This window comes from Loxodonta africana, chromosome 13, assembly GCF_030014295.1.
Source record: "Loxodonta africana isolate mLoxAfr1 chromosome 13, mLoxAfr1.hap2, whole genome shotgun sequence".
Taxonomy (NCBI): domain Eukaryota; kingdom Metazoa; phylum Chordata; class Mammalia; order Proboscidea; family Elephantidae; genus Loxodonta; species Loxodonta africana.
The window spans coordinates 50,827,392-50,852,387 of record NC_087354.1 but is presented as its reverse complement, the minus strand read 5'-3'; the positions used below and the strand labels follow the sequence as shown (position 1 = coordinate 50,852,387).

The 24,996-nt window shown below is 44.2% G+C and overlaps 1 protein-coding gene and 1 pseudogene across 2 annotated transcripts in view; one reads left to right on the top strand and one right to left on the bottom strand.

Moving 5' to 3' along the window:
- SLC51B (SLC51 subunit beta) overlaps positions 1–24,996 on the top strand; it is a 39,725-nt gene that overhangs the window by 14,270 nt on the left and 459 nt on the right. For both annotated transcript variants that reach the window (XM_064267396.1, XM_003418362.3), the window contains 2 exons: positions 22,512–22,693; positions 23,803–23,893. In XM_064267396.1, coding sequence (XP_064123466.1) covers positions 22,597–22,693; positions 23,803–23,893 — 188 coding nt within the window. In that variant the 5' untranslated portion in view covers positions 22,512–22,596. The remainder of the gene's footprint in view (positions 1–22,511; positions 22,694–23,802; positions 23,894–24,996) is intronic.
- On the bottom strand, positions 1,290–1,693 carry LOC100665636 (V-type proton ATPase subunit G 1-like; annotated as a pseudogene).

The window sequence follows — 24,996 nt, the reverse complement described above, 5'->3', positions numbered from 1 at the left end:
TATTGTTGTAAATGTGAAATGTCAGATAACCAGATAGTCCATAAGTCAAGAATAGATGTACTCCATCTTTATCTGCTAAACCACCCTGCCCAGTAAAACCATTATCCATTATCCCTTCCACCCCACCTGATGAAATTAACCCAGCTGTGCCTGAATAGTCTTTGTCTGAAATATCACCTGGGGTGGCACCTGGGGGATTGCCGGAGGCAGATGCCTCACAAGACATTGCTGAATGTCCCCAGGACCCACGCCCACCACCCATGTTTGCTTCTAGACCTGTAACTAGATTTCAGTTCCAATGAGCCCCAAGAGGTGAAGTACAAAGTGTGACCCAGGAGGAGGTATGATACACTCCGAAAGAGCTACTTAATTTTTCTAATATATACAAAAAGAAACCTGAGGAATATGTGTGGGAATGGCCATTAAGGTTGTGGGATAACGGTGCAAGGAACATGAAGTTGGATCAGTCTGAGTTTATTGATATGAGCACAGTAAGCTCAGATTCTTTTTTTTTTTTTTTTCATTCCAAAGAATCTTTACTTCTAAGTGATTACCAGTACATTAAGTAATTATCTATTCGATAGATGTTTGGAGTCTGTTATCTAGCAATTTCTATTAAGAGAAACTAAAAGCAGCCCAAACAACTACACTAGTGTTCATTGTTCTATCCCTTAAACAGAAAGGATTATTTTAAGGCTGGCTGCTGTTTACACAAGTTACAAAAAAGCTATTTACTACTTTTTCATTGAAATAGCCCCTGACCTTCAAGAAAGCTTTAGGGAAATGAAATATTTAACCCATTTCTGTCTTCAAAGAATTGTTTTGTTTTTTAAATAATTTTTATTGTGCTTTAAGTGAAAGTTTACAAATCAAGTCAGTCACATATAAGCTTATATACACCTTACTACATACTCCCATTTTACTCTCTGCCTAATGAGTCAGCCCGCTCCCTCCTTCCAGTCTCTCCTTTCGTGACCATTTTGCCAGTTAAAGAATTGTTTTTTTGTACTAGATATCTAAGAAAGAAAAGTCACGGAGCTATATATGTTGCTTCGGCTAAGAAGCATAGGAAAACACAGTGTATTCCCATTAAATTTATATGAAATATGAGGTAAAAAAGATGAAATCTTTGGATAAACTCTAAGTTTGTACAAAGTACTAGGTTTGCTACTCTCTAAAAGTAAAGGTAACTACTATAGAATACACAGAAATAATTTAATGCCTTTTCACAAGAACGTAACTCTAGCTTTGCTAAAGCTTCTTCTTCCATGTGAGAGGGCATCTAAAATGCCAATCCATGGAATAGGTGTTTCCTTTTCCTTTATCTATTTATGTGGTAGTTTTCATGGATTTCTGGGTGGATGTCACAGACAAAGGTCAAGAGGTTGTCCAGGACTTCATCCCTGTTCTGCAGTAAGTAGGTCTGGAGGATAGTCATCTTCTCCTGGGTCTCCTTCTCCACTTCACTGCTGCAACTGCCATGGGACCCCAGAGCGGTAGCTTCCTTGGCCTTGAACTCTTTCTCCCTATGCAGGCGGTTCTGTTCAATTTCAGCCTGAGCTGCTTCTTTGGCCTGCTTCAGCCTCTGGTTCTTTCACTTGCGGGCCTCGGACACCTTCTCCGCGGTGCGCTTCTCCGCTTGCAGCAGCTGCTAGATACCTTGAGACTGACTGGCCATGGCGACGGAGACCCTAAGGGCGAGCTGAACCGCCTAAATCAGCTCCATAGCCCCCTCGAGTCAGGTGACCCAGAGGTTCATTGAAGCTCAGATACTTCATTCAGTGTTTCAGCTTGAGAGGTGAGAACAGGATCTAATAATTTATTTGGTTGGTTCACTGAAGCATGGATTAAGTGGTGGCCTATACTAAATCAAGCTGAAATGCCAGACCTGCCTTGGTATACTGTAGAAGAGGGTATCCAAAAGCTTAGGGAAATTGGCATGTTAGAGTGGATTTATTAGGTTGGACCCACAGATCCACCCATGGGGTGCCCAGAGGACATACCTTTTACCACAATGGTGATGAGTAAATTTGTAAAGGGAGCCCCAGCATCTGTGAAGACTACTGTGATTACTATTTTATGGAAGTCAGATTTGACAGGGGGAACTGCCCTAACTAATTAAGACCCCTAACTATAATGGGGCTGATTGGACCTCATGGTGGTAGGGCCAAATGGTGGCACTTAATCAACAAAGACAAGGTGGGTGTGGTTACAGTCAAAGCTGTAATTAGAATAGTCTGACTTGTATGGACTTACGGCACTGGCTACTTAGTCATGGTTTCCCTAGGAGTGAAATAGATGGGAAATCTACTAAATATTTATTTGATCTGTACAAGCAGAAGAATTCTAGGTCAAGAGATCAGCAGTCTAACTTGAATTTCCAGAATAAATAAAGAATCACGGCCCCTCAGTCAGTTCCCAGACTTAAGCCAGTTTAGACCCACAATCACTTGAATGAAGGGGAGTCTGGGTCCTCTTGAAAAAGGACCCCACTACACTGCAAAAAATTTATACTGTTAATTAATCTTTCTCCTAGCCTTCCTCCAATGGATCTATGGCCTTTATGAGAGTGATTGTTCACTTGGGAAAAGGAAATAATATCAGACTTTTGGGGGATTACTGGGCACTGTCTCTGAACTGACACTAATTCCAGGAGCCTCAAAACATCACCAAAACATCACTATGTCCCACCAATTACAGTAGGGGGCGTATGGAGGTCAGGCTATTAATGGTGTCTTAGCTCAGGTCCATCTCACAGTGGGTCCAGTGGCTCCCCAAACCCATACTGTAGTGATTTTCCAGTTCCAGAGTGCATAATTGGAACAGACATACTCAGCTGGCAGAAGCCCCACATCGGATCTCTGACATGAGAAGTAAGGGCTACTATAATAGGAAAAGCCAAGTGGAAGCCATGAGAACTGCCCCTGCTTAGGAAAATAGCAAACCAAAACAGTACCCCATTCCTTGGAGGAACTGCAGAGATTAGTACCACCATCAAAGACTTAAAGGATGCAGGGATGATGATTCCCATGGATTCAAAGCTGGTGGATCCAAACTACTGATTTTCCATTAGCAGCTGAGCGCTTAACTCTTGCATCACCAGGGCTCCTTACCTTAACCCTAGGCTGAGGTTAAAGCACCCGGAGCTGAGGGGTCAAGACCCTGGACAGCTCAGTGAGTGTTCCTTACCCCCTTGCCCCATTATTCTTTAGGAAAAGGGTTCTCCTTTGTACTGGGTTTTTACCTTATTTAGCAGAAAAGCTAACTGGTTGGTCCCAGGGGAAAATCTACCGAGTTTGAAGAACCTGGACTTTGTCATTACACAATTGACCCCTTGGTAATGATTTCTAAAATACCTTTCCTTTTTATTCCTCTTAGAAGCTTATAAAGTTTGATAAGAAACTGAGGTCAAAAAATTTTCAGCTATGACATCTCCGACCAGCGCCTGATCTCTAAAATCTATATGATTCTGTTAAAACTCAACCACAAAAAGACAAACAACCCAATCAAAAATTGGGCAAAGGATATGAACATGCACTTCACTAAAGCAGATATTCAGGCAGCTAACAGATACATGAGAAAATGGTCTCGATCATTAGCCATTAGAGAAATGCAAATTAAAGCTACGATGAGATTCCATCTCACTCCAGCAAGGCTGGCATTAATCCAAAAAACACACAATAATAAATTCTGGAGAGGCTGTGGAAAGATTGGAACTCTTGTACACTGCTGGCCGGAATGTAAAATGGTACAACCACTTTGGAAATCTATCTGGCATTTTCTTAAAAAGTTAGAACTACCATACAACCCAGAAATCCCACTCCTCGGAATATATCCTAGAGAAATAAGAGCCTTTACACAAACAGATATAGGCACACCCATGTTTATTGCAGCACTGTTTTAAAAAAAAAAAATTGCTGCAATAAACATGGGTGTGCATATATCTGTAGCAAAAAGCTGGATGTAACCAAGGTGTCCATCAACGGATGAATGATTAAATAAATTATGGTATCTTCACACAATGGAATACTACGCATTGATAAAGAACAGTGACGAGTCTGTAAAACATTTCATAACATGGAGGAACCTGGAAGGCATTATGCTGAGTGAAATTAGTCAGAGGCAAAAGGACAAATATTGTATAAGACCACTATTATAAGATCTTGAGAAATAGTATAAACTGAGAAGAACACATTCTTTTGTGGTTATGAGAGGGGGGAGGGAGGGAGGGTGGGAGAGGGTTATTTACTGATTAGATAGTAGATAAGAATTACTTTAGGTGAAGGGAAGGACAATACAAAATACAGGGAAGGTCAGCTCAACTGGACTGGACCAAAAGCAAAGAAGTTTCCTGGGTAAACTGAACGCTTCGAAGGTCACCGGAGCAGGGGCAGGGGTTTGGGGACTATGGCTTAAGGGGACTTCTAAGTCAATTGGCAAAATCTATTAAGAAAACATTCTGCATCCCACTTTGAAGTGTGGCGTCTGGGGTCTTAAATGCTAACAAGCGGCCATCTAAGATGCATCACTTGGTCTCAACCCACCTGGATCAAAGAAGAATGAAGAACACCAAGGTCACACGATAACTATGAGCCCAAGAGACAGAAAGGGCCACATGAACCAGAGACTTACATCATCCTGAGACCAGAAGAACTAGATGGTGCCAGGCCACAACCGATGACTGCCCTGACAGGGAGCACAACAGAGAACCCCTGAGGGAGCAGGAGAACAGTGGGATGCAGACCCCAAATTCTCATAAAAAGACCAGACTTAATGGTCTGACTGAGACTAGAAGAATCCGAGCGGTCATGGTCCCCAAACCTTCTGTTGGCCCAGGACAGGAACCATCCCAAAGACAACTCATCAGACATGGAAGGGACTGGACAATGGGTTGGAGAGAGATGCTGATGAAGAGTGAGCTACTTGTATCAGGTGGACACTTGAGACTGTGTTGATATCTCCTGTCTGGAGGGGAGATGGGAGGGTAGAGAGGGTTAGAAACTGGCAAGACGGTCACTAAAAGAGAGACTGGAAGGAGGGAGCGGGCTGACTCATTAGGGGGAGAGTAAATGGGAGTATGTAGTAAGGTGATGTAAGTTCATACGTGAGAGACTGACTTGTAAACTTTCACTTAAAGCAAAATAAAAATTATTAAAAAAAAAAAAAAGAAATTGAGGTCAAAATAACTAGCCCAGGGTCACACAGTTGGTCAGTAGCAAAGATGGACAGGCTTAGAACTCAATTCTTCTGATGCCATATTATTCAGTTATTCAACAAATTAATATTGAGCGTGTACAAGGTATGTATTAGTCATTGGACAGCCAAAGTTTCTGTTACCAAAGAGACCCCAAAACACAGTCTCTCAAATAGTACCACACTTTACTTCTCTCTCGCTTAACATTCAGAGGTGGACAGGGGGACCAGGGCAGACAGGCTGCTCTGCTCCATGAGGTCATTCAGGGACCCAGATTCCTTTATGTTGCTTGGGTTGGCCAACTTTTGCTGTGAGCTTTAGGAAGTAAATAGCCAGGTCTTTCTTCTGAGGCATGGAATATGGCCATGCCCATTTGTTTTCATATTGATTATGGCAGCTTTCGGAGTCCTGGTGTCACCGTGGTTAAGAGCTCAGCTGCTAACCAAAAGGTCGGCAGTTCGAATCCACTAGCCGCTCCTTGGAAACCCTATGGGACAGTTCTACTCTGCCCTACGGGGTCGTTATGAGTTGAAATTGTTGACAGCAGTGGGTTTTTTTTTTTTTTTTTTTTTTGGTTTGTGGCTGCTTTCATGCTGTAGTAGCAGAATTGAGCAGTTGTGACAATGATTGTATGGTCCACAAAGCCTAAAACGTTTACTCTCTGGCCCTTTACAAGGCCGCCTGGTTAGCGCACATGGTTAACGTGCTCGGCTACTAATCGAAAGCTTGGTGGTTCGAATCCACCCAGAGGTGCCTCAGATGATCTATTTCTGAAAGGTACACAGCCATGGAAAACCGTATGGAGCACATTCTACTCTGAACACATGGGGTGACCATGAGTCAGAACAGATTTGACGGCAACTGGTTACTGGTTGGTTTTCTGTATGTATGTTATATTTCAATGAATTGCAAAAAAAAAAAAGAAAGAAAGAAAAAGTGATTCAGAAGTCGCACATCACTTCTTCTCATATTTCTTTGGCCAAAACTTAGTCAAAGGACCCCTCCCAACTGCCAGGCGCATGGCACCTGGGAAGTGCATCCTCCGGCTGGATGGTGATGTGCCCAGCTAAACCTTAGAGGGGTCTTCTATTAGAAAGAAGAAGGGAAGAATATACCCTGGGAGACAATTAGCAGGCTCTGCTATAGTCTACACAGCAGCCACTGGTCCATGAAAGTTATCAAATCCTGCTGAGCATAACCTGTAAAGACCCCTTGCTCTGGCAGTAGAGTTAGTCCACTAGTTAGCCCACCTGACTGCCCTGGCCACTCTTTTATGGGAATAACTCCTTGATCATTGTCCTCCTTGTTGTCAGGGTTTGATCTCTGGAAGGCTCTTTGTCCATTATTCTCCATGGCCATGTCTTTTTGTTCTCCTTCCTTTTTTCTGCTTGGAACTGTCTATAATGGCAGGAGCTGCATCAGCCAAATTGGGACCATGAGGGAAAGGCCAAAGGAATCTCAGAAACCTCAGCCTTGATTTCCTTGAGCTTCTGACGTTAGTCACTGGCTGCTTCTGGAATTCTTATATGAGGAAAATAAACACTTGTGGATTTAAACCATTGAAATTGAGTCTTTTTTACTCAAAGCCAAACACAATTCTTAACTGACAGGGAAGGCTTCCTGGAGAAGGTGACATATAAGGATTATGAGGAGGCAGGTATTAGAACAGTAGGAAAAGTCAGAAGCCTTTCCACTCCACTCCACTGCTGATCGCCCATCATCTTCTAGGTACGGAGCCAAGAGACTGGAGAAGCCAGGAAAGGAGACTCCAGGGTAGGGTTAATTAGTCCAGAAGTGATATTTGGAGCAATGAGGATGGGAGGGCTTGGTGGTATGCTCTCATCTCTGTGAATGTATTTCCTTCCTGGCACTTGCCACGTAGTAGTTATAATCACATTATCCCTAATGTCACCATCTGTATGTCTGTCTCCCCCCTAGACTGCAGTCTCCATGAGGTCAGGGGCAATGCTTATGATGGTTTACCATGAGCACAATGCCTGGCACAGAGCAGACATGGAATAAATAGTTCTTGGATGAGCTGTAGCAGAGAGCGCTATGGTAAGGGAGGAAGAAAAAGAGACAGAGAAGGAAGAGTGGGACAATCTGGAGGTGAGGCAGGTTTCTCTTACATGGGACACAATTCTGTTAGAGTCCCTGATACCCCCCAAGGCAGACAGGGAGGACTGTGGCCAGCGAGTCACTTCAGGGACCGACGCTGGAGTGGCTAACCAGCTCATAGCCTTTTCCTCCTAGCTACCTGTTGGGCATAAGAATTGAGCTGGGCCATTCGTGGTACCTCGCTGTTGGCCATAACAGTTGGTCCAAGGATGGGTGCATGATTCAGGACAGGGTAATTAGAATCCTTTCTCAGGAATGTTCAAACTGGGGCTGAGAAAAGGGACTCCTTCCCCTACGGCTATATAGGTGTGAGCCTGGCTTTCCCGCAGCTGCATGGAGAAGGCTAGCTTGTGGGAATGAGCCCAATATCTCAAGAGAGAGAGCTAAGGATCTTCAAGCTCCTGGTCCAATCATCCCTAAGGTCAGCTCTAGCCCTGCCCTTCCCAGTTATGTTGTTGTCAGGTGCCATCGAGTTGGTTCCGACTCATAGCGACCCTATGTGCAACAGAACAAAACACTGCCCGGTCCTGCACCATCCTCACGGTCATTGTTATGCTTGAGCTCATTGTTGCAGCCACTGTCAATCCATCTCATGGAGGGTCTTCCTCTTTTTCGCTGACCTTCTCTTTTACCAAGCGTGATGTTCTTCTCCAGGGACTGATTCCTCCCTCCTGATAACATGTCCACCGTATGTGAGATGAAGTCTCGCTATCCTCACTTCTAAGGAGCATTCTGGCTGTACTTCCAGGAAGTAATAGGAACCAATAAATTCCTTTAGTGTTTAAGAGAGTTAGAGTTGAATTAGTTTCCCTCTTTTTCTTTTCTCTCCAAAACGCACCCCGAATCTGACCACTTCTCACCGTCTCCACTGCCACTTCCCTGGTCCAAACCAACTGCCCATCTATTTCCTGGACGAATATAATAGCCCCTCAACAGGTCTCTGGCCCCACTTGGGCTCCCCTACAGTCCACTCTCCACCCAGCAGTCTGAGTGATCTCAGAAAATGCCATCAGGTCATGTCACTTTCCTGCCTAAAACCCTCCAGTGACATCTCATCACATTCAGGGCAAATCACACTCCTTACCCTGCCTTATAAGGCCCTGCGTGATCTGGCTGCTGCCTACCCTCCAACTTTATTCCACACCACTACCCCTCACCACCAGGCTTCAGCCACAGTGGCCTTCTCTTTGTTTCTCGAACAGTAAGCTCATTTCCTCAGGGCCTGTGCACCTGCTGTTTCTTCTGCCTCCCAGATATTTGCATGTTAACTCTTCCTGACTCAGTTTTGAGCTTGAGTGTCAGGTCCTCAGAGAGGCGTTTCTTGATGATCTTGAAATATTAGCTCCCGGACCCTGTCTCTTTCTATATCATTACATTGTTTCAATTTTTCACAGAAATTATCACTAGCTGAAATTATCTTATTTACGTATTTGCTTTCTTTTTTGTTGCCTATCTCCCTTAGTGTGTGAGTGCCAGGAGAGTCTTGCTTACCATGTATTCACAGAGTAGGTGCTCAATTAATATTTATTAAATGAATGAATCACTCCCAAGATGATTAGGAGCTGGAGGTCCATGCAGGTCTGCTATGTTCCCTGTTGGGTCCCCTTTTCTCTGCACCATGCTGCCATCCACACTGACATCCACACTGTCCTCCACAGTCATCTACACTGTTATCCACACTGTCATCTACACTGTCATCCACACTGTCATCTACATTGTCCTCCACAGTCATCTATGCTGTTATCTGCACTGTCATCTACACTGTCCTCCACACTGACATCCACACTGTCCTCCACAGTCATCTACGCTGTTATCCACACTGTCATGTACACTGTCCTCCACAGTCATCTACACTGTTATCCACACAGTCATCTACGCTGTTATCCACACTGTCCACACTGTCGTCTACACTGTCATCCACACTGTCCTTCACAATCATCTACAGTGTTATCCAAACTGTCATCCATGGTGTCCTCATCCACACTGTTGTCCACACTGTCCTCCACAGTCATCTACACTTTCATCCACACTGTAGTCCATGCTGTCGTCATCCACAGTCATCTATACCGTCACCCACAGTCATCTACACTGTTACCCACACTGTCATCTATACTGTCATCCATGCTGTCATCCACACTGTCATCTACACTGCCATCCTCTCCTTGTACACTGCTTAACTGACAGAGAAACTAAGCCCGTCACTTATGTCACTCAGTCTTTTATTCTCATTTGTGAAATGGGAATCTCACACTGTGCTGAGCCAGCTCCAACGGTTGCTGGGGATGCAAGGAGCCAGTGGGCAGAAAACCCCAGAGCCCACAGACTATCAGAATTGATTGGGTCTGGCCTGGTGGGGAGCCCCTCACTCCTGCTTCCAAGGCTTTTCCACCCCATTCTGTTTTGCTCAGCTGCTTGCCCTGCTGAGTCATTGGCGCTCAAACGGCCCAAAAGCCCATCTCCAAAGGTCTCATTTTATAGTTCCTTTCAAGTAATTCACATGATGCTATGACCTCAGGTTGTAAAAGGCCAGGTTGTAAAAGGCCAGGCTCCCTGTTCTGTGGTTAAATATTGATTATACCGGGGGACAGATGCCAGGAATGAGAACAACACAAACACTCCCGCAATGCCAGAAGCCACAGGCCACAGCTCCTCTCCATCCCACTCCCCCAGACTCGCAAGAGGGTCTGGGTGTTTTCTCTTCACTTGAGGCCAGCATGTAAGAAGGAAATAATTGCGCTGGTGGCTCTTTTGGATTGTGAAAACCAGGTGAAGCTTGATTGCCCTGCGAGGACACCCATTTAAGAGGTCAGTCACCCCAGGGTGGCAGGGAAAGCTCGAGGCCTGGGCGTATGCTCAGAGAAGAGCTACCAGGTAGGTCCAGCTGCCATCAGGCTCTGCAGGCACTGCCCTCACCCCCCACTCCAGGTGACAGGCGTGCCTGCCTAGGAAAGCTCAGGGGCAAAGACCGTCCAGTGCTCTGGTGAGGAGGAGGGTGAGGAGGACACAGAAATCAGTGCCTGCTCCCAAGAGAAGATCTAGGTGAGGCTTCAGGGTGAGTCCCCTCAACCTCGCTGGGGATGGCAGGACCAGGGACCTTGACAGGAATCACAGTCCAATGGAAGATGGTTAAAACAATCAAAACCCAAATGCATTGCCGTCCAGTAAATAAGTGGTATGCATCTGAGTTCTTGGAAGTCTTAAAAGGTCTTCCTCCCTGACTTCCACCTCCACCTTGATACATGACTCACACACAGTCATGTGTGAGAAGCTTAGCTAAGTATTATATTCATATCCACGTATTTTCTTCAAAATCTGTAGGTGTTCCTTCAGCTTTCTCAGAGCATTGGGTGTTGGAGGAAACTCTGTTTTCTGTCTAATCTTTTTGACGGGCGCTCTATCTCTCTGTCTGGCCAGTTCCCAGTGGTTGTTTTTGAGTGCTTTTGGCTGAGTGTCCAAAGGCTATTTCAGGCTGAGGTCTGTGGCCTCCAGATGGCAGTCTCAGAGGAAGAGGAGGCTTGAGATCGCCCCCGGGGCTCTCCTCGGTTTCTGCCTTTGCCTCTCTCCTTGTTCCACCGTTGGTCTGTTCAAAACCCTTCTCCTGTTTTCTTCCTTTATTCACTTTTTTTTCTATGCCTGCTCCCATTTTCCTCCTCCCTCACAGACAACTATCCCAATGTGTTTAATGTGTTTCCTTTTCTTGTATGTGTTCTTGTAAAATCTGTGTTGTTTCATGAGCATATATTTTGAATTATCATAAGTGGTTTGCTATGTCCCCATCTTGGAGGTAATTTCTTTGGGATACATACTCAGAGCAGAACTGCTGTATCCTGGGGTATGTGTATATTTAATTTGACTAATTTGATCTCAAGAGTCCCTGGGTGGTACAGTTAACGAACTCGCCTGCCAACCAAAAGGTTGGAGGTTCGAGTCCACCCAGAGGCAATTTGGAACAAAGGCCTGGCAATCTACTTCTGAAAAATCAGCCATTGAAAATTCTGTGGAGCACAGTTCTACTCTGACACACATGTGGTCGCCACGTGTGCGAGAAAACACAAGTTGTAAAAGGCCAGCTTCACTCCCTGTTCTGTGGTTAAATATTGATCATACCGGGAGATAGAGGCCTGGAGTGGGCACAACACACATACCCCCGCAATGCCAGAACCCACAGGCCACGGGTCCTCCCCAGCCCATTCCCCCAGACTCGCAAGAGTGTCTGGATGTTTTCTCTTCACCTGAGGCCAGCATATAAGAAGGAACGATTTGGGCTTGTGATTCTTCCGGATTGTGAAAACGAAGTGGAGCTTGACCGCCCTCTGAGGACACTCATTCAAGAGGTCAGTCACCCCGGGGTGGCAGGGAAAGCTCGAGGCCTGGGCTGACACACGTGGTCGCCATGAGTCAGAATGGACTCAACAGCAACTGGTTTAGTTTGCTCTCCAGATAGTTGCCCAATCTACACTCCCTCTATCAGTGTGTGAGGCTGTGAACCCAGAGCCCCACCAAAACCCATTGCCATCAAGTCAATTCCAACTCGTAGTGACCTTATAGGACAGAGTAGAACTTCCTCATAGGGTTTCCAAGGCAGTAATCTTGTTTTTTAATTTTTTTTTTTTATTGTACTTTAGATGAAGGCTTACAGAACAAACTAGCTTCTCATTAAACAGTCAGTACACATATTGTTTTATGACATTGGTTAACAACCCCATGACATGACAACACTCTCCCTTCTCAACCTTCAGTTCCCTATTACCAGCTTTCCTGTCCCCTCCTGCCTTCTAGTTCTTGCCCCTGGGCTGGTGTGCCCCTTTAGTCTCATTTTGTTTTGTGGGCCTGTCTAATCTTTGGCTGAAGGGTGAACCTCAGAAATGACTTCATTACTAAGCTAAAAGGGTGTCCGGGGCCATACTCTCCGGGTTTCTCCAGTCTTTGTCTTTTTCGTGTGTGAATTAGAATTTTGTTCTACATTTTTCTCCAGCTCTGTCCTGGACCCTCTATTGTGATCCCTGTCAGAGCAGTCGGTTGTGGTAGCTGGGCACCATATAGATGTACCGGACTCAGGCTGGTGGAGGCTGTGGTAGTTGTGGTCCATTAGTCCTTTGGACTAATCTTTCCTTTGTGTCTTTGGTTTTCTTCATTCTCCCTTGCTCCCAACAACAAGGGTGTAATCTTTACAGAAGCAGACCGCCACATCTTTCTCCCGTGAAGCGGCTGGTGGGTTCCAACTGCCAACCTTTCAGTTAGCAGCTGAGTGCTTAACCACTGCGCTACCAGGGATCCTACTTAACAATCCAAGCCCCACTTTTTTAATGTTAGATTCAACAGACATAAATTACTCTATCAAATCCTGATTGTTATTGTTGTTTCATGCCATCGAGTCAATTCCGACTCATAGTGACGCTATATGACAGAGGAGAGCTGCCCCACAGGGTTTCCGAGGCTGAAATCTTTACGGAAGCAGACTGTCCCATCTTTTGCCTGTGGGGCAGCTCGTGGGTTCGAACCGCCGACCCTTCGGTTAGCCTCAGAGCAGTTAACCACTGTGCCACCAGGGCTCCTTTTATTATTAGATGCCCTAAAGATTCCAACTCATGATGACTCCATGTGATAAATGCTCCTAAATGTTTACTCTTAATTTCTGAACAGTAGAGGACCAGTTACAAACTGTTCACAGATGGGCACTGGTCCACAGCCCACACCGCCTAGCCTTAGGCTAGACCTTTGGAATCAGCCTGGAGCCAAATGCAGCCCGGCAAACACACATGTGCTGAAGTTAGAGGGCTCTGGAGTCCCTGGTGGTCCAAATGGTTAACACGCTTGGCTGTTAACCCAAAGGTTAGAGGTTTGAGTCTACTCAGAAGTGCCTCAGAAGAAATGCCTGGCGATCTACTTCTGAAAAATCAGCTATTAGAAACCTAATGGAAGACGGTTCTACTCTGACATAGATGGGGGCACCCTAACGAGGGTGCACCTGACCACAGCTGGTGGTGGTGGTCCTCTTCATGGGGAGGAGGAGCAGACAGTTCCCTCCCTGCATGTCTGATGGGGCTGTACTTAAGGGAGATATTTGGGCCTCAGCTTTAGTCCGCAGCATCCCAAGTGCATTTGTTCAGATATTTTGACTTATATTGGTCAGACTCATGGGGACCTGAGTTTCATGCCAACAGTGTCTTTCCACGAAGGGAGCAACTTTTCAGGGGTAGGACTGCTTGTGCCCACCAATCAGGATAGTTCCTTCCCATTGCCCACGTGGCTGAGATACTAGGTCAGGCATCTGAGTGTTATGACCAGAAAGGATGTCACTTCAACGTCTGTAGTGACTGGTTCTTATTCCACCCAAGGTGACCTTATTTTCAAAGTCTGAACACACCTCACTCTGGTCACTATGTATATAACGATCAGGCTTCAGGTCAGCAGTTCATGATATCCCAGGGCCAAAGAGGTGGGAGGCTAGAGGTCACATGACCCAGTGTTTCCCCAAGGTATACGAGTAGGAAAAAAAAACATTTTTTTTTTTTAATATGAGTCCTACAAGGTGATTTTGGGGGTATATAGGTCTACACTTTTTATTTTAATAATTACATATTTATATCTCTATGACAAGTGATACTCCTTTTTAAAGATTATGATAATAATACATGGGGTCACCATGAGTTGCAATCAACTCTATAGCAACTGTTTTTTTGTTATTTGATTTCTTGTTGTTGTTGAGAATATACACTAATTCAACTATTTCTACATGTACACTTCAGTGACATTGATGACATTCTTCAAGTTGTGCAACCATTCTCACCCTCCTTTTCTGAATTCTTTCTCCCCCATTAACCCAAGCTCATTGCCTTCTAAGTTTCCTCTCCAATCCTTAGAGTTGCTGTTGTCAATTTGATCCCATATACAGGGTTGCTATGAGTTGGAATCAACTTGACAGCAACAGGTATAGATAGTTCTTAAAAGAACACAATGCTCAAGGCAGACTTACTTTACTAATTAACCTAGAGTATTGTTTGGTTGGAGCCCTGGTGGCACAGTGGTTAATCAGTCGGCTGCTAACCAAAGGGTCAGCGGTTCTAATCCACCAGCCACTCCTTAGAAACCCCGTGGAACAGTTCTACTCTGTCCTATAGGGTTGCTATGAGTTGGAATCGACTTGATGGCAATGGGTTTGGTTTTTGGTATTGTTTGGCTTAAAGAAGACTTCAGGGAATATTTTTGGTTCAAGGTTTAAAGATTATCTCAGGACAATCATTTTGGGGGTTCATCCAGCCTCAGTGGCTTCAGAAAGCCTGGATTCCATGAAAATCTGAAATTTTTTTCTACATTTTCCCCCTTTTGATCAGGATTCTTCTGTAGGATCTTTGATCCAGACATTCAGTAATGGTAGCCGGGCACCATGCAGTTCTGGTCTCATGGCCAAGGAGGCAGTTGGTCATGGAGGCAATTAGCCACATAGTCCATATCCTCTTCCTGTTGCTGATTCTCCTTCTTCCTCTGTTGCTCCAGGTGAATAGAGACCAGCTGCTGTACCTTGAATGGCTGCTTTCAGCAACTGGTTTTTTTTTTTTTTTATTAACTTTTATTAAGCTTCAAGTGAACGTTTACAAATCCAATCAGTCTGTCACATATAAGTTTACATACATTTTACTCTGTACTCCCACCTGCTCTTCCCCTATTGAGTCAGCCCTTTCAGTCTCTCCTTTCGTGACAATTTTGCCAGCTTCCCTCTCTCTCTATCCTCCCATCCCCCCTCCAGACAAGAGCTGCCAACACACTCTCAAGTGTCCACCTGATATAATTAGCTCACGCTTCATCAGCATCTCTCTCCCACCCGCTGACCAGTCCCTTTCGTGTCTGATGAGTTGTCTTCGGGGATGGTTCCTGTCCTGTGCCGACAGAAGGTCTGGGGAGCATGGCCGCCAGGATTCCTCTAGTCTCAGTCAGACCATTAAGTATGGTCTTTTTATGAGAACTTGGGGTCTGCATCCCCCTGATCTCCTGTTCCCTCAGGAGTTCTCTGTTGTGCTCCCTGTCAGGGCAGTCATCGATTGTGGCCGGGCACCAACTAGTTCTTCTGGTCTCAGGATGATGTAGGTCTCTGGTTCATGTGGCCCTTTCTGTCTCTTGGGCTCCTAGTTGTTGTGTGACCTTGGTGTTCTTCATTTTCCTTTGCTCCAGGTGGGTTGAGACCAATTGATGCATCTTAGATGGCCGCTTGTTAGCATTTAAGACCCCAGACGCCACATTTCAAAGTGGGATGCAGAATGTTTTCATAATAGAATTATTTTGCCAATTGACATAGAAGTCCCCTCAAACCATTTTCCCCAGACCCCCGCCCCTGCTCCGCTGACCTTTGAAGCATTCATTTTATCCCGGAAACTTCTTTGCTTTTGGTCCAGTCCAATTGAGCTGACCTTCCATGTATTGAGTGTTGTCTTTCCCTTCACCCAAAGCAGTTCTTATCTACTGATTAATCAATAAAAAACCCTCTCCCTCCCTCCCTCCCTCCCCCCTTCGTAACCACAAAAGTATGTGTTCTTCTCAGTTTTTTCTATTTCTCAAGATCTTATAATAGTGGTCTTATACAATATTTGTCCTTTTGCCTCTGACTAATTTCACTCAGCATAATGCCTTCCAGGTTCCTCCATGTTATGAAATGTTTCACAGATTCGTCACTGTTCTTTATCGATGCGTAGTATTCCATTGTGTGAATATACCACAATTTATTTACCCATTCATCCGTTGATGGACACCTTGGTTGCTTCCAGCTTTTTGCTATTGTAAACAGAGCTGCAATAAACATGGGTGTGCATATATCTGTTTGTGTGAAGGCTCTTGTATCTCTAGGGTATATTCCGAGGAGTGGGATTTCTGGGTTGTATGGTAGTTCTATTTCTAACTGTTTAAGATAACGCCAGATAGATTTCCAAAGTGGTTGTACCATTTTACATTCCCACCAGCAGTGTGTAAGAGTTCCAATCTCTCCGCAGCCTCTCCAACATTTATTATTTTGTGTTTTTTGGATTAATGCCAGCCTTGCTGGTGTGAGATGGAATCTCATCGTAGTTTTAACTTGCATTTCTCTAATGGCTAATGATCGAGAGCATTTTCTCATGTATCTGTTAGCTGCCTGAATATCTTCTTTAGTGAAGTGTGTGTTCATATCCTTTGCCCACTTCTTGATTGGGTTGTTTGTCTTTTTGTGGTTGAGTTTTGACAGAATCATGTAGATTTTAGAGATCAGGCGCTGGTCGGAGATGTCATAGCTGAAAATTCTTTCCCAGTCTGTAGGTGGTCTTTTTACTCTTTTGGTGAAGTCTTTAGATGAGCATAGATGTTTGATTTTTAGGAGCTCCCAGTTATCGGGTTTCTCTTCATCATTTTTGGTAATGTTTTGTATTCTGTTTATGCCTTGTATTAGGGCTCCTAGGGTTGTCCCTATTTTTTCTTCCATGATCTTTATCGTTTTAGTCTTTATGTTTAGGTCTTTGATCCACTTGGAGTTAGCTTTTGTGCATGGTGTGAGGTATGGGTCCTGTTTCATTCTTTTGCAAATGGATATCCAGTTATGCCAGCACCATTTGTTAAAAAGACTATCTTTTCCCCAATTACTGACACTGGTCCTTTGTCAAATATCAGCTGCTCATACGTGGATGGATTTATATCTGGGTTCTCAATTCTGTTCCATTGGTCTAGTGCCTGTTGTTGTACCAGTACCAGGCTGTTTTGACTACTGTGGCTGTATAATAGGTTCTGAAATCAGGTAGAGTGAGGCCTCCCACTTTCTTCTTCTTTTTCAGTAATGCTTTGCTTATCCGGGGCTTCTTTCCCTTCCATATGAAATTGGTGGTTTGTTTCTCTATCCCCTTAAAATATGACATTGGAATTTGGATTGGAAGTGCGTTATATGTATAGATGGCTTTTGGTAGAATAGACATTTTTACTATGTTAAGTCTTCCTATCCATGAGCAAAGTATGTTTTTCCACTTAAGTATGTCCTTTTGAATTTCTTGTAGTAGAGCTTTGTAGTTTTCTTTGTATAGGTCTTTTACACCCTTGGTAAGATTTATTCCTAAGTGTTTTATCTTCTTGGGGGCTACTGTGAATGGTATTGATTTGGTTATTTCCTCTTCGGTGTTCTTTTTGTTGATGTAGAGGAATCCAAGTGATTTTTGTATGTTTATTTTATAACCTGAGACTCTGCCAAACTCTTCTATTAGTTTCAGTAGTTTTCTGGAGGATTCCTTAGGGTTTTCTGTGTATAAGATCATGTCATCTGCAAATAGTGATAACTTTACTTCCTCCTTGCCAATCCGGATACCCTTTATTTCTTTGTCTAGCCTAATTGCCCTGGCTAGGACTTCAAGCACGATGTTGAATAAGAGCGGTGATAAAGGGCATCCTTGTCTGGTTCCCGTTCTCAAGGGAAATGCTTTCAGGTTCTCTCCATTTAGAGTGATATTGGCTGTTGGCTTTGCATAGATGCCCTTTATTATGTTGAGGAATTTTCCTTCAATTCCTATTTTGGTAAGAGTTTTTATCACAAATGGGTGTTGGACTTTGTCAAATGCCTTTTCTGCATCAATTGATAAGATCATGTGGTTTTTATCTTTTGTTTTATTTATGTGATGGATTACCTTAATGGTTTTTCTGATATTAAACCAGCCTTGCATACCTGGTATAAATCCCACTTGATCATGGTGAATTATTTTTTTGATGTGTTGTTGGATTCTATTGGCTAGAATTTTGTTGAGGATTTTTGCATCTATGTTCATGAGGGATATAGGTCTGTAATTTTCTTTTTTTGTAATGTCTTTACCTGGTTTTGGTATCAGGGAGATGGTGGCTTCATAGAATGAGTTGGGTAGTATTCCGTCATTTTCTATGCTTTGAAATACCTTCAGTAGTAGTGGTGTTAACTCTTCTCTGAAAGTTTGGTAGAACTCTGCAGTGAAGCTGTACAGGCCAGGGCTTTTTTTTGTTGGAAGTTTTTTGATTACCGTTTCAATCTCTTTTTTTGTTATGGGTCTATTTAGTTGTTCTACTTCTGAATGTGTTAGTTTAGGTAGGTAGTGTTTTTCCAAGAATTCATCCATTTCTTCTAGGTTTTCAAATTTGTCAGAGTACAATTTTTCGTAGTAATCTGAAATGATTCTTTTAATTTCATTTGGTTCTGTTGTGATGTGGTCCTTCTCATTTCTTATTTGGGTTATTTGTTTCCTTTCCTGTATTTCTTTAGTCAGTCTAGCCAATGGTTTATCAATTTTGTTAATTTTTTCGAAGAACCAGCTTTTGGCTTTGTTAATTCTTTCAATTGTTTTTCTGTTCTCTAATTCATTTAGTTCAGCTCTAATTTTTATTATTTGTTTTCTTCTGGTGCCTGATGGGTTCTTTTGTTGCTCACTTTCTATTTGTTCAAGTTGTAGGGACAGTTCTCTGCTTTTGGCTCTTTCTTCTTTTTGTATGTGTGCATTTATCGATATAAATTGGCCTCTGAGCACTGCTTTTGCTTTGTCCCAGAGGTTTTGATAGGAAGTATTTTCATTCTCGTTGCATTCTATGAATTTCCTTATTCCCTTCTTGATGTCTTCTATAACCCAGTGTTTTTTCAGGAGGGTACTGTTCATTTTCCAAGTATTTGATTTCTTTTCTCTAGTTTTTCTGTTATTGATTTCTAGTTTTATTGCCTTGTGGTCTGAGAAGATGCTTTGTAATATTTCGATGTTTTGGACTCTGCAAAGGTTTGTTTTATGACCTAATATGTGGTCTATTCTAGAGAATGTTCCATGTGCGCTAGAAAAAAAAGTATATTTTGCAGCAGTTGGGTGGAGAGTTCTGTATAAGTTAATGAGGTCAAGTTGGTTGATTGTTGTAAGTAGGTCTTCCGTGTCTCTGTTGAGCTTCTTACTGGATGTCCTGTCCTTCTCCGATAGTGGTGTGTTGAAGTCTCCTACCATAATTGTGGAGGTGTCTATCTCACTTTTCAATTCTGTTAAAATTTGATTTATGTATCTTGCAGCCCTGTCACTGGGTGCATAAATATTTAATATGGTTATGTCTTCCTGATCAATTGTCCCTTTTATCATTATATAGTGTCCTTCTTTATCCTTTGTGGTGGATTTAAGTCTAAAGTCTATTTTGTCAGAAATTAATATTGCTACTCCTCTTCTTTTTTGCTTATTGTTTGCTTGATATATTTTTTTCCATCCTTTGAGTTTTAGTTTGTTTGTGTCTCTAAGTCTAAGGTGTGTCTCTTGTAGGCAGCATATAGATGGATCGTGTTTCTTTATCCAGTCCGTGACTCTCTGTCTCTTTATTGGTGCATTTAGTCCATTTACATTCAGCGTAATTATAGATAAATAAGTTTTTAGTGTTGTCATTTTGATGCCTTTTCATGTGTGTTGTTGGCAATTTCATTTTTCCACATACTTTTTTGTGCTGAGACGTTTTTCTTAGTAAATTGTGAGATCCTCATTTTCATAGTGTTTGACTTTATGTTAGTTGAGTCGTTACGTTTTTCTTGAGTTATGGAGTTGTTATACCTTTTTGTGGTTACCTTATTATTTACCCCTATTTTTCTAAGTAAAAACCTAACTTGTATTGTTCTGTATCGCCTTGTATCACTCTCCATCTGGCAGTTCAATGTCTCCTGTATTTAGTCCCTCTTTTTGATTATTGTGATCTTTTACCTATTGACTTCCATGATTCTCTGTTATGTGTGTTGTTATTTTTTTTTTTAATTAATCTTAATTTGTTTGTTTTTTTGATTTCCCTATTTGAGTTGATATCAGGACATTCTGTTTTGTGACCTTGTATTGTGCTGGTATCTGATATTATTGGTTTTCTGACCAAACAATATCCTTTAGTATTTCTTGTAGCTTTGGTTTGGTTTTTGCAAATTCTCTAAACTTGTGTTTATCTGTAAATATCTTAATTTCGCCTTCATATTTCAGAGAGAGTTTTGCTGGATATATGATCCTTGGCTGGCAGTTTTTCTCCTTCAGTGCTCTGTATATGTCGTCCCATTCCTTTCTTGCCTGCATGGTTTATGCTGAGTAGTCTGAACTTATTCTTATTGATTCTCCCTTGAAGGAAACCTTTCTTTTCTCCCTGGCTGCTTTTAAAATTTTCTGTTTATCTTTGGTTTTGGCGAGTTTGATGATAATATGTCTTGGTGTTTTTCTTTTTGGATCAATCTTAAATGGGGTTCAATGAGCATCTTGGATAGATATCCTTTCGTCTTTCATGATGTCAGGGAAGTTTTGTGTCAGGAGTTCTTCAACTATTTTCTCTGTGTTTTCTGTCCCCCCTCCCTGTTCTGGGACTCCAGTCACCCGCAAGTTATCCTTCTTGATAGAGTCCCACATGATTCTTAGGGTTTCTTAATTTTTTTTAATTCTTTTATCTGATTTTTTTTCAGCTATGTTGGTGTTGATTCCCTGGTCCTCCAGATGTCCCAGTCTGCATTCTAATTGCTCGAGTCTGCTCCTCTGACTTCCTATTGCGTTGTCTAATTCTGTAATTTTATTGTTAATCTTTTGGATTTCTACATGCTGTCTCTCTATGGATTCTTGCAACTTATTAATTTTTCCACTATGTTCTTGAATAATCTTTTTGAGTTCTTCAACAGTTTTATCAGTGTGTTCCTTGGCTTTTTCTGCAGTTTGCCTTATTTCGTTTGTGATGTCTTGAAGCATTCTGTAAATTAGTTTTTTATATTCTGTATCTGGTAATTCCAGAATTGTATCTTCATTTGGGAAAGATTTTGATTCTTTTGTTTGGGGGGTTGGAGAAGCTGTCATGGTCTGCTTCTTTATGTGGTTTGATATGGACTGCTGTCTCCGAGCCATCACTGGGAAACTAGTTTTTCCAGAAAATCTGCTGACTGGTACGCTGGCTTCAGGCTCTGAAAACAATCGCTGCCTCTCCGTATTTGTTTGTTCTCCGTCTCTAAATCTGTGTTTGTTGTTCAGGGTTCGTAGATTGTTACGTATGTGATCGATTCACTTGTTTTTCCGAGTCTTTGTTGCAAGAGGGATCCGCGGTAGCGTCCACCTAGTCCGCCATCTTGGCCCCGCCTCAGCAACTCTTTTTAATAATATAAAGTTTCCTTCTAAAAATCTATTTTAATTAAAGTGTGGCTTAATTTGAAGAAAAATATTAATAATAAAGGTAGTACAAGAATAAATCAAAAATTGTGTTTTAACTGAGCTTTGGTAAACACAGTTTAACCTGTTTTTATTTTGTAGGGATACAAGCAGGCTCAAATTAAGGAGCATGGGTTCGGGTTCAGGTTTTTCAGCTGCAAACAACAGAAGCCAAATCTGATGATTTATCCCAAAGAAGAAGTTACCAGGGGATTGCAGAACCCAGGGCCATACTGACCAGTCAGGCCTCGGGATGGGGAATTTCAGCAGCCAGAGTTGGCAAACCAAAACGAATCCTTGCCATTGAGTCCATTCCGACTCACAGTGACCCTACAGGACACAGTGGAACTGCCCCATAGGGTTTCCAAGTAGCAGCTGGTGGATTCATCTGCCAACCTTTTGGTTGGCAGCCAAAAGGCTCTGAGCCACCAGGGCCAGAGTTCGCAGTGACCCCTAATATCAGCTCTGGGTCACTGGTTTGCCAATCCCCAGGAAAGAGACAGTGATAGGCCCGCCTGAGCCACGTGGGAAAGAAAGGGGCCGTGGGCGTCGGGTGGGACAATGCAAAGAAACCACAGTGCAGGACTGCAGGTGCTTTGGAAGTGGGGTGGGAAAGTCGTCTGCATGGGTCTGTCCTCTTCATTCTCAGATCAGTGCTCCTTCTGTGCTGAGTTTTAATGAAGATTTGAGTCACTCCACCCCTATGGTCTCTGCCTCTCCAGTCCCCTCCTGCTCCTGAGTTTGGGCTGTTCTGGTCCCATAACGCTGGCCAGAGGAGGGCTGGATTTGGGCATCGTTGTTGTTAAGTTGCTGTTGAGTCAGTTACAACTCATGGCGACCTCATGTGGGCAGAGTAGAGCTGCTCCATAGGGTTTACGAGGCTGTGACCTTTCAGAAGCAGACCACCAGGCCTTTCATCCAAGGCACCTCTGGGTGGGTTTGAACCACAACTTTAAAGCTAGGAGTTGTGCACTTAACTGTGCCACCTGGGGACACCCTGGGCAGGAAGAGGAGGCTGAACGAGGATGGCTATCCAGTCACACACTCTGCTTTGTTTCCAGGAGTCCTCAGGGCCAGAAAGGCAGCTGGGGGGCCAAAAGGCCCTGAGAACTTTGTTGCCAGGAACACACCCCAACCAGGAGCAGCATGGACCATGGCGAGGGGGCTGCCAGAGCCCCAGCTGGCACTGCTGTGCCTCAGGAGTTGCTGGAAGAAATGCTTTGGTTTTTTCGGGTAGAAGATGGTAAGTGGCAGGAAATTTGGGGTGAGGGGAAAATGTTCCTCAACACATGGAGTAGAATTTGGCTGAAACCCGGTGACACGGGCCTCCTCCTCCCTGGCAGGCCACACATTCCTTCTCGGCAGGGGCTGAGGCTGGACAGCCAGGACCCAGAGGGCTCCGACACACCGTGGGGGCCAGTAACATGATGTGGGAACGAATGACACCCTCTTCTTCTCAGGGTGTGGTCACCCATTTACCCATCCATCTACTCATTCAACAAATATTTATTCAGCTCCTACTGTGCTGCAGACACTGTTCTTGGCACTGGGGTTCCAGTAGCGGATAAAACACAACAATCTTTGCCCTGGTGGAGTGTGCGTTACAGTGGAGGAGACAGAAAATAAACAGAATAAATAGCTACAATGCAAGGTGTGTTGGTGATGAGTAAGGAGAAATTAAGCCAAGAAGGGGGATAGGAAGTATGTGGCAAGGGTGGAAGCATCTGAAACTGGATAACGTGGTCGCATAAGGTCTGGATAAGAAGGCGACCTTCGAATAAAGACTTGGAGGAAGTGAAGGAATTAGCCGTGCAGAGCATGTGAGGAGGGACATCCCAGGCAGAGGGAACAGCAAATGCAAAAGCGCTGAGGTTGGGTAGCATCTGTTTCGGCACAGTGTGGGCAAACCGTGACTGTCCAAATTCAGGTTAGCCATTTTTATGTATTACCTGCAGCCAGGTGTTAAATCCAGTTTAACTACCACTCCCTCCCTTCCTTTCTTCCTTCCCTGCCTAAACTATACAAGCCCAGCAGCTTCTGGTCAAACTGAAGATTGTGCAGTGTGTCCTGGCCAACCTCTCTTCCTGCACGTTCTTCTTTACTGTGCCACTGCACTGCCATCTTCCCCGTTAGGTTAGGGCTTCTCCAGAGCAGTTTGTCATCTTGTCTCCCCCACCCCCTTTCAGAATGGTGGTTCCCCCAGGCAAGAGGGCTCATCTCCTCCCACCGCACCCGGTCCACAGCAGGGGCAGTTGATGCTGTGAGATCCGTCTGAGTCCAAGCCCCAACTCCTAGTGGGCCCGAGAGGCACCTGGCCTCTCCCTCAAAGCTGTCTTGTGTGTCCCTCCTCAGCATCTCCTTGGAATTACGCCATCCTTACCCTGGCCTCCATGGTGATCGTGATAAGCACCATACTCCTGGGAAGGAGTATCCAGGCAAACAGGTGAGGTGTTGGTGTGGGGGTGGCCTCTGGAGGTGGGGGCCCTGTTTTTCCAGAGCGTACCTGTGACTCTGCCCAGGCAGGGGTCACTTAGAGGCTTTGACTGTCCACCCTCTGGTTCAGAAAAATGCAGCCTTTAGGGCCCTTACAGGGAAGCTGTTGAAAACCCAGCAGCTGTCCCTGATTGCTGCCCGACCTCTCCACCCCAGCCCTGGCCAGCAGGCAGGGCAGGGGCTGGTGTGCCTCAGAGGATATAGTCTCTGGCTCTTCGGTCACACAGACCTGGTTCAAATCCCAGCTCTGCCATTCACTAGCAAGGCAAGTCACTCAATACCTCGGAACCACTGTTTCTTCTATAAATGGCAGTATTAAAGCATTCCTTCCTCCCAGGACTGTGCTGAGTGCTGGGTAAATGATGGCTATTGCAAAGTTAGGTATGCTGCTTAAAGGGGAAAGGCTTACCCCGCTCCAAGGCCAAATCCAAGGTCGGATAGAGACCTGAGATCAGCTGAGGCTCCTGGGGTGTGCTTCTTAACCCTGGATGCATGACAGAATCACTCAAGGAAGAATATTAAAAAGTACAGAATGCTGGACCTTGACTGGTTCTGACCTAAGCCTCTGAGGTGGGATGATTCTAACATGCAGCCAAGCTCTTAACCACTGCACCACCAAGGCTCTGCTACTGCAAGGGAGGCTGGAAATGTAACGAAGAACAAGATAACGCAGGGTCTTGAATGCCAGGTGGGCAGTGGGGAGCCACTGAAGGTGCTTGAGCTGGGGAGTGATATGTGCACACATCATGACTGGCATGTGTAGGCTGTTTTGGGGAAGCAAGCAGGGAGATTCATTAGGAATTTCCTATAGTAGTTTGTTTGGGGGATGGGGTGGAGTGAGGTGGGGGATGGGATGTGGGGTGACCAGGACCTGCACTAAGTAGGATGACAGTCCTGGGATCAGAGACGGTGTGGTTTGGTAGAAAGAACACAGGCTTCAGAGTCAGGAGACGTAAGTGCTCATCCCAGGACTGAGCCACATTTCCTCACCTCTTGGGGTGGGGGTGGGGGGGGCAGTAATAGTTGAACTCACAGGTGTGGTGAGAACTTGAT